Below are 15,838 nucleotides of genomic sequence, written 5' to 3'. Positions count from 1 at the left end.
GGAGCTGGAGCCCATCCTTCACCGAATTGGGACCCGGCCGGGAGCTACCTAACACATTAGCGCCGACGGGCTGGCCCGGTGACCCGTCAGCACCTGGCGCTCAGCGGAAGGGACCGAGCTTGGGAGAAGCAGCCTCACAGACTGCACCCTGAGCCTTTTCCATCAAACACAAACGGACGTGTACGTGCCCACGTGCACACACTCGGAGGAGAGGGCCCGCAGAGGCCCCCCCAGAACACGCAGACCCACTGGCCTCCCGCAGCGGCCCCCAGGGCAGGGCGCGCCCAGTGCGGGCTGTGCGGGGATGTTAGACCCCCCGGCGGCAGTTACTTTAATCCCAGTCTTCTTGCCGTCTCTCCTGCAAATGTTCTACTTCGTACGAAACACAGTGGAACGTGTACAAATACGAGAAAGCGTGCAGCGTGGACGGGGGTGCTCCTGCGTCTCCGTCGCCTGCTGGTGCAGGGTGGGTTCCAGGAAGCCTGGCCGGGGGGCACCGGGTGGCAGACACAGCAGGGGGCTGGGCAGCAGGACCTGGCCGATGCCGAGGAGGTGGTGCCCAACTGAAAATTCCGTCCACCGGTCACTTGGAGACCCTCATGCCTGACCACCGCCCAGAGGGCTCCAATCTTTCTCTCCTTCCCAAGGCCACACTCAGGAACGCGTGTCGGCAGCCCGCAGAGTCTAATTCGAGCCTTTACCGCGTGCTCTCAGAAACTGCAAGCAAGTGCTTAAGGGGCAAAGGGATTTATTTTCTGTTTGGACAGGATCCCAGAACAGACAGAGCCAGTCTCCTCTGGTCTCAGTTTTTACCAGCTTCCATGGGGCCCTTTTGCATCCCAAAGCAACTATCTGAAGTGCCCAAAAACAGCTCCACAGGAGAAATTAACAACACTTCATCTATTTTAAAGAGGGACAGGCAGAGGTCTAAGTGGCCGAGGAATTTCTCCTGGGTAGTCAGGCCCCCGTGTCCTCAAACTCTCAGCAGTGCTGACACGGGATTTAAAGTTTAACTCAAAGTAGAATTTGAATATCAAAGTCTAAAAATAAAGTGCAAGAAGAGGTTCGGCCTGGAGCCCTCTGGCGAGGAGACGGGGGTGGTGGTGATGGGACAAAGCACAAGGTGGAGTGCTCCAGACACCTTCACACAGGCACAAAGCAGCGTTAAAATTCTTTGCAGAAATCGAAGTCAGGCCGTGAGTCCCGGGAGAAAATCTTACGAGCATATAAAATAGTGTCAAGTCCGACCAGCATGGAAGGGAACTAAATTTCCTGTTCGGCGCTTCAGGAATTCGGTGACAGCCGCCAGGGAATATTCATAGGAATAAATGTCACTCTTGTAACCGAAGGAAGAGTGGCAGCTGAGCCAGCGGAGGAGGGAGCCAGCACATTCCACAGCACTCAGCCGGCCCGGATCAGATGATGGAAACTCAGCAGTTTGGAATGAACAGCTGAGATCAGCTGTAATTTGTAGGCTCCCCCGGGCTCTTTTTCTGAAAAATACCCACATTTCATCTGCTCAGAACGTCCCAACGCGGGTAAGCCTATTGGGAGAAAAGCTGGTCGGGGAAATTTCCTTTCCCACATTCCTCGAATACTTGCGAGACTGCGCAAACGCCAAGCACGTCGGAGGAGGAAGGAGACCCCTCCTGCCGTCTCAGTCTCCTGGGGCCTCGCTGGTTCAAAGCCTCTGTCATTCCCAACAGAGACGTAGAAGCTGCCAACACAAGTGTGAACAGGGCCTTTCACGCTTGAGAGAGGGAATTTGTTTCGCTTTTTAAAACAGTAACTAAAACGCAGCTTGAAAACAAACCAGTTGCTACCTCAAACTTACCCTAAGTAGCCACAGGGCGGCCCAGGTTGGTTAGAAAAGGGTCACCCGGTCCCCAGATAAAGACACTCCTCAAAGTGAAGGCAGACTCTCCCTAGCTGGCATGGCTACCTGCCTGTGGACGTTTCTGGGAAGTCTGGAAATCAAGCGAGAGTGGGCTGCCTAGGGTGTCCCCCACGTCCAACCCTCTGCCGTCCTCGTCCCGGCGGAAGCAGGAGCCCGAAGCTGACACCCACATCCAGTCCCTCAGCAAAGCCTCCGGCTCCATGCAAAGCCGGCCCACGCCCAGCCCCCGGCTCCCCTGCACCCCTGGTCCAAGCCCCCCGTCTCTCTTGAATTCGGCCAGGCTGTCCGACACTCGGCCCTTCCACCCACCCGCAGTCAGAGTGACCCTCCTGAAGCTAAGTCAGGTCTCCCCCTTCCCGCCTCTGTGGTCTCCCCGTGGCCCCCGAGGAACGGCCGACGTCCTGGCGACGGCTGCAGTCAGGGACTCCTCGCGGCCCTGGAGACACCTGTGCCCTCCTGTCCCGCAGGCCCCCCACTGCGGTCCCGGGGCCCGAGCCTCCTCCCCGCACCTCCCTGTCCCCCCACGCTCCCCGTGAGCCCTGCCCCGAGACAGCTTCCCCACGAGGGCCTGCCCGGCCCCGAAGCACCACACCCGCCCCGGTCCCCGCCCGGTAGCAGCGCTCACCCTCTCTGACCCACTGTGGCTCACTGACACTGGCCGTCGGACACGGGGAGGAACCCGAGGTTGTTTTACTCGCCTGTATGTACTACATGTTTCCAATTTGTTATGAGAAAAAGCCAGACATTAGATTTCCTGGAAGAGTCGGCTCAGTGACTGTTGCCCAAACCTGGCGGGGACGCGGCAAGCTGCTGACCAGGCGTGAGGCCGTCTCTGCCTCTCCCTGCGCCCTCACACCTGGACACCCTTGTCCTTCCTCCCACCCTTTGTCCTTTCGTCCCCTCTTTGTTCCCGGAGCAGCCTGGGCAGAGCACTGAGTCCACGTCCCTCGGGCCTGACACCCAGGGCACTAGCGTTGTGTCCACCGCCCGTCTCATTAGCTGGGAAAAGCACGACGTCGCACAGGACACAGACGTGGGGCCCCCCGTTGTGTGTGGAGGGAGGAGCACGCGGGCAGGTGCTGGGGGTGCACGGCCGAGCCCCAGCTCTCACCTGTTGATCTCCAGCGTGTGGACCCCGTACTTGCTCTCGATCCTGTACTTCCCCGGCTCCCCCGCCTGGCAGATCAGGCTGCCGTCTTTATACCTGAACGAGGGAAGCACTGCTCTGAGCGTACAGGCAGACAGGGCCCGGGCGGGTGTCCCCTCGTCGCCCCAGCGCGTCATGACCCTGCCTCTGCCAGCGTCACCTCCCAGATCACAGCTCAGAGCCCCGGGGCCCAGCTCAGCTGTTAGGGACAGAGCGGCTCCGGCAGGATGCAGACCCCTGGGCAATCCTGAACTCCGACGGAGCCTGGGCCAGCGGCCCCCCTGAACCTGTTAGGAACCCAGGACATGTCCTTCCATAGAAAAAAATGGAGCCAATGTCGGGGAGGCCCTGGGGCAGCCTCCCGAGGCCACAGCGGAGCTGGGACGCCTGTGGAGGGTTCTGTGGGACCCAACCCCGCCGGATCCTGCCTGGAGGATGCTGGCCTCGCCGTCCCCCCAGGGCAGCAGGACTGCAGCTCCCCAAAACCAAGGCCGAGCGGCTCTCGGCCTCCCCAGCCCACCGCCTGCGCGGTCAGAGGAACAGGGCTCTGCTCTTCTGCTCTGCCCCGTGCGGGACACGGGTGGCATGTCTGTGGGTCTGTGGCGAACGGCAGACTCCGGCAGCACTCCCACCGAGCGGGAGAACACAGGGACGGGTGTCAGCTTGAGAAGCACATGCTGAAACGGAAGTGTCAGTGGGGCTCAGAGATTCAATTTTTCAACATCACGCGACTGGAGGGACCCTCGCTCCATGGTTCTGGAGCCTCGGAGCTTGGAGCCTCCCTCACGAGTCTACACAGGCGTGAAAGCAGTGCCACCGGTAGAAACGCTGGTCACGTCAGGGAGCCTGGCTGCAAACAAAAGTCCTCTGGAAGCTCAGCGGGGTCAGTTTCCCAAAAATGAAAGCACTTGCCCAGGATTTCCAGTGCCCCCCACCCCGCACCCCAGCCTGCTCCTGGGCGTGTGCACATGCGTTTCCCAGAGTTTCAAGCACGCTGGTGGGTGGAGTGGGTGTCATGTGCCGTGCGTCCCCGGCAGGTGGACCTTCTCCATCAGCTCGGGTGAGCCGCCCGCTGCAGAGGAACCCCCTCCCAAAGGGACCCCACTCACCACTGCACCACAGGAGTGGGGAAGCCCTGCACCGTGAAGCACAGCTTGACAGGCATCCGCTCCCACACGGTGTGTGACCTCAGCCGCACCAGGATCTCGGGCGCTCGGCTCAGCCGCTCCTCGTACGAGGGCCTATCCCAGGCCAGCCTGTCGTCCACCTGTCCCGGGAGGCGAGCGGTCGGGCGTGCGGAGGGCACCAGGCTCCCGCCATCAGGCGTCCCCCAGGCAGCCCCGAGCCCCTACCATGTGCTGCAGGGCGTATCTGTCCAGCTCGTCCCGAGCATGGGAGCGAGCCAGGTGCACATCCTCCTCCAGCTGAGCCAGCTCTCTGAGGAAGCGCTCCCGCTTGGCCTCCCCATAGGCGGCCACCAGCGACCGGTACCTGCGGAACCAAGCAGCCACGTTAGTCCCAGGCCACGGGCCACGGGCACGTGTCACAGAAGGCCTGGGACCAGACACGCACTCCCCCAGGACTTCCCTATGTAGGCACGACTTCTGTTCTCGTGGCCTCTGTCTTTCCAGAGCCGCACGTTGGCAAGCGTGTTAAATCCGCATGTGAAGGGCTGTAAGGAAAGGCGGGTGCACGACTGGTGACCAGACATCCTCCCGCCTTCCTCCTGCAGAGGCTGCAGCCTCGCCACCAGCACCCGCCGGGCGCTCACTCCCGGGAGTGGGCGTCGGAAGTGGCCCTGCATGGGGCGCGGGTCCCCACGGCGCATGGCAGGCACAAGGCGCCGTCCCACAGTGAGTCCGCGGCCCCTGAAGCCGGACCGCTCCTCTCCCCTTGTGCACGAGGCAGCTCGCGCCCAGCAGGTGCTCAGTGCAGACTATGCTTCGCTGTGAGTCGCCGAGCCCTCCAGGACTCGGCCTCCCTGTTTGTAAAACAAGGAGGCGGCTGCCTTCAGGGCTTGAGACTCGGGGGTGGGGTCCTGGGGGCAAGAGGTTGCTGGCGGTCAGCTCCCACATCTGAGACTTTAGGGAACGCCGGGCCCTCTGCGGGACAGCAAACAGAACCACTTGTGTGGGGAGGTTGCCATTTCCGGGTGAGTTTAAGACTGAATTGAAGCCCTTTGAATGAACAGATGCTGATAAGAAGTAAGTCTGTGTTCTAGAAAAATACAAAGGCTGAAATAAACAACTCAGCTTCTAACCTGCGGGGCCAGAGAAATGAGGGCCACCTCTGGAGCCCCGCGGGCCACACCCCGGCCCAGCGGTGCCTCCGTGCTCCAGGCCGGCCGGCTCCCCTCTTCCCCACTGCTTTCCCGAGGTCCCCGCAAAGCCAGAGGCTTGCTGTTCCAGGGGCTGCGTGGGAAGGGAAGGCGGCTGAATAGTGTGCAGGCGGCAGAGCCGGGAGCAGGGGAGCTGCGTGGAGGAGAATCGGCTCCTGCAAGTTTTAGGCACCGGTGCCCATCACAGGTCACCCATCACACCAGCTGCAACCCCTTCCCTGTCCGGGGCCACACACACAGGAGCTGCTCTGCGAGTCCGCGTCAGAGAAGCAGTGAGCGCCTTCCTCAGAGAGCTTGCCGGAAACGAGCCCCCGTTTGCAGGGAATCCCACGAACTTCCAGTGACAGCAAAGGCAAACCTCTGTTCGTGCCACAAACTGTCACGAGAAGCTGAAAGGCCAGAAGTCCCACTGGGACCTTGTGTAAGATTCCTACGTGTGTTGGACTCACCAGCAGCACACCCCCCCCCCCAATGTTTTATACTAACTACTAGGCCTGGAGTTGCTTCCCCTGACCCAGCCCCGAGCCCCATGACCCGGCCACGGAGGACGTGTCCCTGCTGCCTGGGGTGAGGTCTCGTGGCTTCGGCCTCTCGTGCAGAATGTCACTCATCCTGCATCCGCCCTCATCGCGAGCCCCTCGGACAGCTGCACCGGGCCGGGAGGCCCACTTTCCACAGGACACAAGTAGGGGCATCAAAGGGACATTTCTAATCCGCCGTGTCTACCAGGAGGACACACCAAGACCCTTCAGAGCACAGCGATGCTCTGCTGGAGTCTACATGAAGACACAAGCTTAGCTCACACTCATGATCCCACACCTTCATCCTCTCAAAGGACTGACCTGTCCTGCGAGTGAAACCAGGACCTGGCACAGGAGGTCGGTCACGCCCAGGGCCAGCGAGGGCGGTGAGCCGTCACGACAAGGACTGGGGCTCACTTAACGGCTCCCATCACCCTGGCCCGGGCCAGGAACAGAGCAGGAATTGCAATAAAATCTCCATTAACCCTGGCCCCGCTCACCGAAACCCACAATTACTTAGATTTACTTTTAAAGGAGGAAAGACCTAATTTCAGTAAGATCGTTCACAGGGAAGACGTGCACACGGCTGTGAGAACAGAACATCGTGAGGCCCAACAGTGCAGACTCTCAGAGCACGGACGCTGGGCTCCGGGGAGAGCGGCACACGCCGACCCCCACCCGCCGCACCTGCCCCGACGGCCTGCCGTCTGCCCTGAGCGGAGGGACACAGCGAGACCCCGGTCAGTCACCAGTCATCAAAATACGTTCTCGAGCCAGGTTTGCTGTTGTGGGAGAGCAGCTTCGCGTGTTCCTGGAAGGTTTCCAACAGCCAGGATTGTCCAGAAACTTTTTTTTTTTTTTTTTGGCTGAAACCACACAAATCACAATAACCCACTTCCTGATCGCTCAAATTAATGCAAGTTTACTCCCCGCACTTCACCCCAGGAAACTGAGGGCGAAGACGTTTATACGACGAGCTCACACCAAGGTATGATGGATGAAGACAAAGTTACGGAGCTCCAGCCTTCGCACTCCCCAGGCCGAAGCCCTCAGAAGAGGGAGGACCCTCTCCTGACCCGACGCCTGGAAACCCAGACTTCCTAACGTGCACATTTTGCAGTGACTCTCATAAAAGAAGTCTGCATCCGGCTGTAAAATTAGCTTACGGGACGAAGCGCCCACAAGGCAGCTAACAGAGCGTTCAGACTTTTAAAAGCACAGGCTAGTCTTTCCGGCGAGCTGGTATCTTTATTAAGCAGCTTCCTGACTCACAGTGCAACTTTCAAACTGGAACTTGCTTACCCAACCCTCATTCTTCCTTCTGGTTTTGGGCGTTTTATTGATATAGAGACAAATTTCTAGAAATAAATATCAGAGGGAGGTAAGGAAAAAACCACAGGTACAAAGTGAAGCATTCACAAGATGATTAACTGCTTTGTTCTTGAAAGGCCCGAGGGCGTGGGCCACCTGTCTCTCTGGGAGCTGGAAACAATCCCAGGACCGGTGTCCTTGCTCCTCCACCTCACCCCTGTGACGCGCCCCCGTGAGCCGAGTCCACTGAGCCGCGGAGCGCGAGGGGGGCAGGGCCCTGCCGCTCGGTCTGCGCCCAGACCACTGGCCCCTGTCTGGACGACCCCCTGCCGGCACCTAAAGCTCAGGGCTGCTCCTCAGCCACCGAAGAGGCTGTGAGAGGACGTTCAGAAGCCTCAGTTCCCGCCCCTGGGTCTTGATGCTTCTGAGCGTGACAACCCCGACCTCTGGGGAAAGGTAGCGAGTCTGGGGGCCGAGGGACAGCGGCCTGAGGCCAAAGTCCAGCTGCGACACGGAGGCCATGGACGTGAGTCCTCTGGGCCCAGAGTCATCCTCCGCACGAGGATGCAGAAGTCCATCCCACCTGCTCTCCAGTCGGGGTCAGTCGAGATGGAGATGGTGGCGAAGGGACTGCACGCGGTCACCGCAGCAGGTGCTCCCCTCGCTGCTCGCTCACGGCTCCCTTCTTCCTCCGACCCGCAGAGCCCCTCCCAGGTCCCCGGGCGGTGTGTCTGGGCGGCAGAGGTGGGGGGGGGGTTACCTCCTCTTAGTCTCCTGCGCCTCCTCCTCCTCCAGGGCGGCGCTCACCCTCTTCGCACAGATCCTGCAGGTCGTCGCTCCTTCCGCCGTCTGGCTGGATGCTCTCTGGGAAGACGACTTCTGGGCGACAGTCTTCTGGGAGGATGACCGGGTGGACGTACGCCTTGGGGAATGGTGACAAACTGCACGTGTTAGGGAAGTACAGAAATGTGCCGCCACAAACCACAGAACTGTCCCTCCTTGCACAGGCCAGGCACCTGCACACGCAGGCAGGCAGGCACATGTGTGTGCTTCCCATCCATGTGAACACAGTGCGCACACACCCCCGTCTGCCCACACGCTCAGCCTGCACACGTGAGAACACACGCCTCCACTCAGGCACACGCAGACACATGTGCCGTACACACACGCATGCACACCCCCCACATCCCTGTGCGTGGCCTCCACCCCCGTATGCACAGCCCGTCCCTCCGAGGGGCGCTCTTCCAGCCCGAGCTCCCCGCCACCCCCTTCAGGACCAGCGAGTGCCTTCAGCCCTGTTGGCCTGAGCCCACAGTTATATATATCTGAAGGGATCTGAAGCTCCCCAAGGCTGCCGGGAGGCACAGCGAATGTTTGGCTTTGTTTGTCAGAGGGATGGCAACTCACCACAGGGACCGCGGGCGTTTCTAAATATAGAGCGCGGGGACACGCACGCCAGCGTCTGAGGCCCAGCCTCTCGGGCAGTGAACGGATTTGCTTTTTTGCCACGTGTATTGTTAATGTAGCAAAATTATCTTTGCTACAGGCTCCCTCTGAACTTGACTCGGTCCCCATCAACTTCATCCCACTGAGAGTCTTTTCCAAAAAGCCCTTGCTTTTCGGTGACCTTTTAGATTCTAGTTCTGGAAGCTGTGTGAAGAGGATTGAAGTCAAGGAGCACTTTCTGAAGGTCCTGCCTTGTGCCATAAACCAGGGGCTCGGAGCCAGTCTACCAGGCACTCCGAGGATCAGCCGGGACCTCCCAGGGTCTCCCAGATTTACCCAGGATCTCCCAGGATAAGCCGGGATCTCCCAGGGTCTCCAAGATTTGCCCAGGATCTCCCAGGATCAGCCGGGATCTCCCAGGGTCTCCCAGATTTACCCAGGATCTCCCAGGATCAGCCAGGATCTCCCAGGGTCTCCCAGATTTACCCAGGATCTCCCAGGATCAGCCGGGATTCCGTGTGGCACTCCAACACAATCTGCTGTGCAGCCGGCCCAGCCGTGTCCCCCTCTGGTGCTGGACATGGGCACTGGGGGCACCATAATCCCTCCCCAAACCAGTCCGCCTCCAGGTCTCAGGGCCTGGAGGAAGCTTCCTGCCATGAGTCAGACGAAGCTCGTAATCAAAGCTTTGACAGGTCGAATCAGTGAAATCCAACTTACTTTTTCGCTGCATACTCATCCAGGAGGTACCTTGTTTGAATATTACGGTACGACTGGTCAAAGTGTTTGTGTCTCTTCTGGTAGAAAGGCAGGGTGACAAGGGACATCTTTGTGTTCACCTGCGAACAGAGAGCCACAGCAGAGCTGAGGTCCTGAAAGTTCTAAAGCGGTCGGGCTCCTGCGGTCCTAACGTGCTGCGTTGTTCCAAAGCCGGAAATCAACTCCAAGTAATAAAACCCTTTTACTGCTCGGCCATAAAAAGGAACGAAATAGTGGCATCTGCAGCAACATGGACGGACTTGGGTTGTCATACTAAGTGAAGTGAGTCAGACAGAGAAAGATAAATATTACATGGTATCACTTAAATGTGGAATCTTTACAAAATGTTACAAGTGAACTTATTTATAAACCAGAAATAGACTCACAGACATAAAGAACAAACTTACGGTTACCAGAGGGGACAGGCAGTGGAGGGGTAAATTAGGAGTTTGGAGATTAACATACATAATAAAACAGAGAACCAACGGGGTCCTACTGGACAGCACAGGGAACTACACCCAGTGTCTGGTAACAGCCTCCAATGGAAATGACTCGATAAAGAACAGATGCGTGGATACACACATGCACGTATAGCTGAATCACTTCGCTGCATTGACACGTTGTGGATCAACAATACTTCAAGTGAGAAAAGGGAAAAAATAAAAAATTTTAAAAACCTTCTTGGCGGGGGAGGGAAGTAAAAGAAAGGAGATGTGCGAGGAAATGATCTCGGGCACCTGTCCCGTTCCCTGGGACCTGATTTCATTTCGCGTTTGCGTCCATCAAAATCAGAAGCTTGGGCTGCATGTCTCACTTCACTGTAAACTCAACTGCCATCTACAGAAGACTGTGTTTGTTCACAGCAATGCGCACAGCCACGTGTGAGATAAGGACAAAAATAAAACTCAGATTAGGGAGGTAAACAAACCCCGAGAGCACAGGAGACGAGGAGATAAGGCTCCACGAAGCGAGGAGGGAGCACGCGGGGCAGCGCGGGGCAGCGGGCAGCCCCGGAGGCCCTGAAGCAGGTGATGTGGTAGAACAGCCCTGACGTCTGGGGAGCTGACAGGGGAGATGGCGGTGCGGGGAGGGCGTCCCAGAAGGCAGGCAGGAGGCAGGAAAACACAGGATCTCAGGACACGAAAGAGGAGACGGGAGAAGCCACTCTGGAAAGACCAGGACCACGGGTGGAGGGCTCGGCGTCTGCGGCAGGAGTCGGAGCCTCTCGCTGCTCCGGAGGGGGCTTGGAAGAGGAACGCGTCTCCAGGACCCTTCCAGACCCTCCCTTCTAAAAGCACATCTCACGGCTACTTGCAGACTCGCTGGGCTGGAAGGGCAGGAGAGGGGACTGAGCCCAGCATGGCAGTCTGGGGGACGTGGGGAAGGGAGCGCTTTTCAGTTAAATTCTCCCCTAACGAGAAGTCATTGAGACCCAGCCAGCAGCCTGGGACGAGGGGGGGGCAGCGCGGGCGGGCGGAGGCCCTCTGCCGCACACAATCCCCCGGGGAAAGAAAACGCCAACTTCCTGGGCACAGGGCTCTTTCTGAAAAAGGCGTGCGGACGGCACTCCTAACTCTCTGTGAGCGTTAGCCTCCCAAAGGCAGGGGCTCGAGAGCCCCTCCAGGCCTGAGCCCCGCGCCACTTGTGTTTACACTGGAATAATCTGCCTGGTTTAAAGGAGGAACCCTCAGGAGGCCCCAGGGCACAGCCCAGGGGACAGAAGAATGGAAACCAGGAGCAGGAATGCCAGGCCCTGCCCTGAAATGGGTCAAGTTCACTCTCCCCCTGCGCACACACCTCTAAGCGGATGGTGGAAAACTTCCCAAAACACATAACCCATCCCAAGTCTGTGCCTCGCAGTCAGTTTCCATCAGACGGTGATCCCCTAGGATCGCAGAGCTGTGGCGCTTGGGAGGATCCTCAGTGTCCAAACCCCTGCTCTTCGGGGGAGGCTGGGCGGGGCAGGGGACCCGGTAGCCACAGAGGAGAAATGGTCTCCCGAAAACCATATGGAAAGGGCTGGCCATCCACAGGTCATCAGACTCCTATTTCTGGGCATTTTACACTTTTCCACACTAACTCATCTCAAAAGTCCCTCTTAAAAACCAACTAGTCCACCAACCACCACGAATCCATTAAGGGTCCAGCATGTGTCCTATAGCACGTGGCATAAAACTGACTATAAATGTGCAGCAGAACGCTGCACCTACTGGAACGCAGGGAACACATATCCCCTCCACCCTGCCTGTTCCGACGGATGCGCCATGAGGCTGAGGTCAAGTGCACAGGCTGTGACATCTGACAGACCTACTGACTCCGCACTTCGGTGTGACCTTGGGCTAACCTCGCGCGCCTCTAACTCAGGTAGTCTTCTGGATCCACGCCGTGCTTGGCACCGTGCTTGGTGGGGAGTAACCGCCAGAACAAGGCGGGCCCCACACGCTCTTGCTGTTTGCTGCTGCTGTTAAGCTGAATTCTGCAGGTAGGAGGAGGCATCCACAAGCATGCACTGATCACTCTAATATCTGCAACATCCCCAGCTGCAGCTCAGTGGGTCTGCTAATGAGTGACTCAAGGTGAATCGTGAAGAAAAGCTTCTCGCTCATAACGGTACACATTCCATTTTCTGTCCCTGGAGTGCCTCCCTGTGCTGGGGAAAGCTCACAGAGCGGGCATGCTGGGGGCAGATGTCACCACTCTGAACCAGTTTTGTCTCCGAGACGCCTTCTCCAAGGTACCTGCCCGAATGCAGGGAAAGTCAGCCACACCAGAATGCCCAGAGCAATCCCCGTGGCTGCCACTGCCCCGGTGGCCCTGCCCTGTCACAATATTTACCTACATCTGTGCTGTTACCCTTCAAATCTCTCTGCATTTCTTGGCAGAGGGCAGGGTCCAAGAGTGGCCTGGGTGGCAGGAGAGGATAAGCTATCTTGACACATTTAAACTGTGGCAGCCAGCACCCCCAAAAGAGGCGGCCCCCACTTGACAAGATGCTGCTCTTGTTTTGAACGTGGAAGGGTTGGGAAAGGTCAGCGGTGCCCACAGCTGGTGACCGTGCACCTTTAACTGGTCTGCACTGTGCGGTTCAGCGCTCCGTGCACAGGCCACACCCGGCGTGTCTGGGGAATGGTGTGACAGGAGCCTGTGTGACCTGCAAGTCCTCACACTTCCCTCTGGGAGCAGACACTTCGAACAGATGAGGGATGTGGGCCAGAGTTTCCGGGGCCCCTTGCACCGAGGGCAGACTTACTGCTCCCACATCCCCTCAAGACAAGGTGGCAGCAAGCAGGCACTCGTCGCCCAGTGCCCGCTGTCACTAAAGGAAAGTCATGGGGGGGCCAGCAACCCGGGGGCTTCAGGACTCTCCTCGTTGTTTGCCCTGCACACCTGGAGCACCTGCCGCATGCCCGCCAAGCCTGGACCAGGGAACCATAGCATTTCAAGGACAGAAACATCTCAGAGACGCCTGCTCCAGTGATGGTAGCAAACCCCGTCTTCCGTGCCTTTGACCCCGGCCCGGGAGTGCCCGCAGGGCCACCACACAGCCCGAGCCCATGCCCAGGGCACTCATTTGGGTTCTGCCCCCTGGACCTCGAATTCCAGAACATTCCCAGCTGTCCCTGACCCTGCCCGGGAGACCGCCTGCAGACGGGGGTGAGCACACCTCTTGGAAGCGAGCTGTCTGCAGGCTCAGCACAGGCTCCGAAGCTGCATCCTGAGGGTCGCCAGGCAACGTGAGGACCACAGAGAGAACATGGCCAGCTGCGCTGGGAGACACCACGACTAGAGGGCGGCAGCGGTGGTCTGCATGGTCTCCCCACACTTTCTCCTTCTCAGGGAAACGACCGCTCCCCCAAAGGCAAGGAGAACAGCCGTCCCCCAGCACGGGTTCTGGGGTGCACCCGGGGCGGGGCGCTGGGGCCTGGAGTCCCGCGCAGACCCCACCACCCACACAGCTCTCGGCTTCTGCTTGCTTCGTGGGGACTGAGGGCCGGAGAAGGTGACAGATGGCGGCCTTCAAGCACTCAAAGTGCCCAAACTCGAGACCGAGTCTAAAGCCACCGGAGGCAACACCCCACTCTGAGCACCGATCGTCCTCAAATACCAAAGACGCGGAGTGGCCCAGGTCCACACACACGGGTTTTGGTGCTTTCCACAGCTGTGACTGAACTGACACACTTGAGATGCCGCCTCCCATTCCCGACCTCCTCCTGCGAGGAAACTGAGGCTCAGGAGGTGACGAGAACCCCCCGGTCACCGGTGCCCGGTGACGGAGCCAAGCTTCCATCCCGGCGTCTGACTGGGCACTGGCCCGCCTTCCACCCACGGACGCTCCTGACACGCTCGGGAATCATGAAACCGAAATGAAATGTGAGCCTGTCCTCAAGCTCAGGGGACTGGGCGCCGCTCGCTGGCTTGGTCCCGGCCCTTCCTGCGAGCACTGCTGGGGCCCATCTCTCATGTCACCCAGGAGGGTGACATCTGTGCACACATTTCAATTAAAACACATTTACTTCCATTTAATAGAAGAAACTGGCATTTGTGCAGCTGAAGTTGTCCAAGTTCACGAACACACCGCACTCGAGCTCCCCTAGAGGAAGAGAAAGGACCGGTCCACACCCCCAAACCACTGCGCCCTCCGTTCCCGAGACGACTGTGAATTACTTCCCCCGAGATTCTTCCAAACCTCTCAGCTCCAAAAGTAAATCTAACCGGGCACAAAATAGTTCCCCAAACCGTCATCATCCGATGCGGCCTGACGTCTGATGTCCGGCAGCCAAACTCCCAAGTGTTCCTGCAAACCACCTTTCAGACCCAGGACTGAATGTCTTCGCGGTTTCTTCAGCTGCCTGTGCCTCCTCACGGCTACAGGCCTCTCCAGCTCCCAGGGAGCCTGTCCCTGCGGCCCCATGGCGTAAGCAGGGTCAAAAATGTGCTGCTTCCTGGACAGGTGATGTTCCAGCCACTCAGCAAGCTTGTCACGCATTGAGAGAATTCAAGACAAACCAACAGTCACACACCTATTTCCTCCCCTAAAATTGTACCCCTAGATTCTCCTCGTTTTTTAAAGAACAGGCACATGAGTGAAGGCGCTAGTTTCATGCAAAATCGTTGCAAACATGACCCAGACTCGGGTATTAAATGACTCCTTTGAACACTCTCTGCTCCATGTGCTCTCCGATGCCCATTCATCTCTGCTCCGAGAGAAAGGACCTTGAGATCAGGAGGCAGAGAAAGTCAAGCATTTCCCCTCATAAAGACCCCCTTCGTCTGCCTGCCGGCCCCTCCCAGGCCCCCTGAGGGCAGGCACCCAGCAACCCCACTGCCTTTCTCTGGGGCAGCTTTTCAGGAGCACGACCAGAGAAAGCTCAGGCTCTGTTAGGAGAACTGAGCCAGAAAATTCTGCAGGACCATAACGCATCCAGAGGTACAAAGGAGACACCGCGGTCTTGAGCTGAGACCTCTGAAAAAGGGACAAGCACTGTGTTCTGCCCCGTCCCCTCCAGGCCACAGTTCAGGTCTAGGCTGAATAGCTCTGGTCTCTTCTTTCTTAAGAAATACCCTCATTTATTTCACACCATTTCAAACCTGCCCTCTCCTCAAAGGGGCTCTCCTTCCTGAGATGCTTGAAAACTGCAGGCATCAATCAGCCAACCCAGGGACCCGCCGGAGGTGCTGCAAAGCCCGGGGTCAAGACGCAGGTGCTGGGAAGGGGCCCCGAACCTCCCACAACAGAGAGTGTGCAGATCCAGACTGCATCAGAGACACCCGGGGCTCCGACCTGACTGCCGGCTGACTTTTCCAGCACGGAGAGGACTGTGTTGTCCACTTTTCTTCACCCTGACATGGATCCATTTAGGAAATGTGAGTGCAACCAGCTGGTGCACAGCTACCACTCCAACGCCTCGAATGAGAAAAGGAAAGAAGAGACGGAAACTTACCCAGAGAGAAAGGAAAGAGGCAGAGAGGAGAGAGGCTCAGCCTGCAGGCTCCGGCCGAGGGAAGCAGAGTGTTTCTTGCTCCAAACGCCCGCCACTCCCTCCCTTTTATGGCCGAGGAAATGCTATTTATAGACCCTGGGACGCCTGGCCCCACACTGATACCTGCGTCGTAAATCATCAGCCTGATCTTAGGAGGGAGCAAGTCTAACTCCAGTTGGGGAAAATCGAAACATGGAAAGCGCCCTCCTGACTCACGAAGGGCGCTTTTCACGCCCAGGAAACTGAAGATGCAGCTACTGACCCTGGAGAAGAGGGTGGGGCTGGCAGCCCGCCCTCCCCACGCATCGTCACACAGCGCAGGAGTTCACAGACTCATTTTCAGTCCTTGGGAGCTAGTCTCCCTGGTCCCTAAACGGGCATTCCCAGAGGGGTCCCTAGCCACCACTTGACTGCAATAAGCATGTTTACCATTTTGGC

At 58.3% G+C, this 15,838-nt stretch overlaps 1 protein-coding gene across 4 annotated transcripts in view; it reads right to left on the bottom strand.

Moving 5' to 3' along the window:
• MYOM2 (myomesin 2) overlaps window positions 1-15,513 on the bottom strand; it is a 61,869-nt gene extending 46,356 nt beyond the window's left edge. For 2 of the 4 annotated variants that reach the window (XM_074353601.1, XM_074353603.1), the window contains exons 1-6: window positions 15,362-15,512; window positions 9,381-9,499; window positions 7,975-8,136; window positions 4,397-4,535; window positions 4,154-4,311; window positions 3,009-3,101 (exon numbers count right to left, since the gene is read on the bottom strand). In XM_074353601.1, the coding sequence (XP_074209702.1) occupies window positions 3,009-3,101; window positions 4,154-4,311; window positions 4,397-4,535; window positions 7,975-8,136; window positions 9,381-9,487 (659 nt within the window). In that variant the 5' untranslated portion in view covers window positions 9,488-9,499; window positions 15,362-15,512. Of the gene's footprint in view, window positions 1-3,008; window positions 3,102-4,153; window positions 4,312-4,396; window positions 4,536-7,974; window positions 8,137-9,380; window positions 9,500-15,201; window positions 15,224-15,361 lie in introns of those variants that run through there. The other 2 variants (XM_074353604.1, XM_074353602.1) reach the window with 2 other exon arrangements.
• Window positions 15,514-15,838: the final 325 nt, after the last annotated feature.

The sequence above is a fragment of the Camelus bactrianus genome, chromosome 26 (assembly GCF_048773025.1).
Source record: "Camelus bactrianus isolate YW-2024 breed Bactrian camel chromosome 26, ASM4877302v1, whole genome shotgun sequence".
Taxonomy (NCBI): Eukaryota; Metazoa; Chordata; class Mammalia; order Artiodactyla; family Camelidae; genus Camelus; species Camelus bactrianus.
Note: the sequence above shows the minus strand (reverse complement) of the source record. Positions and strands in the feature narration are given on the sequence as shown.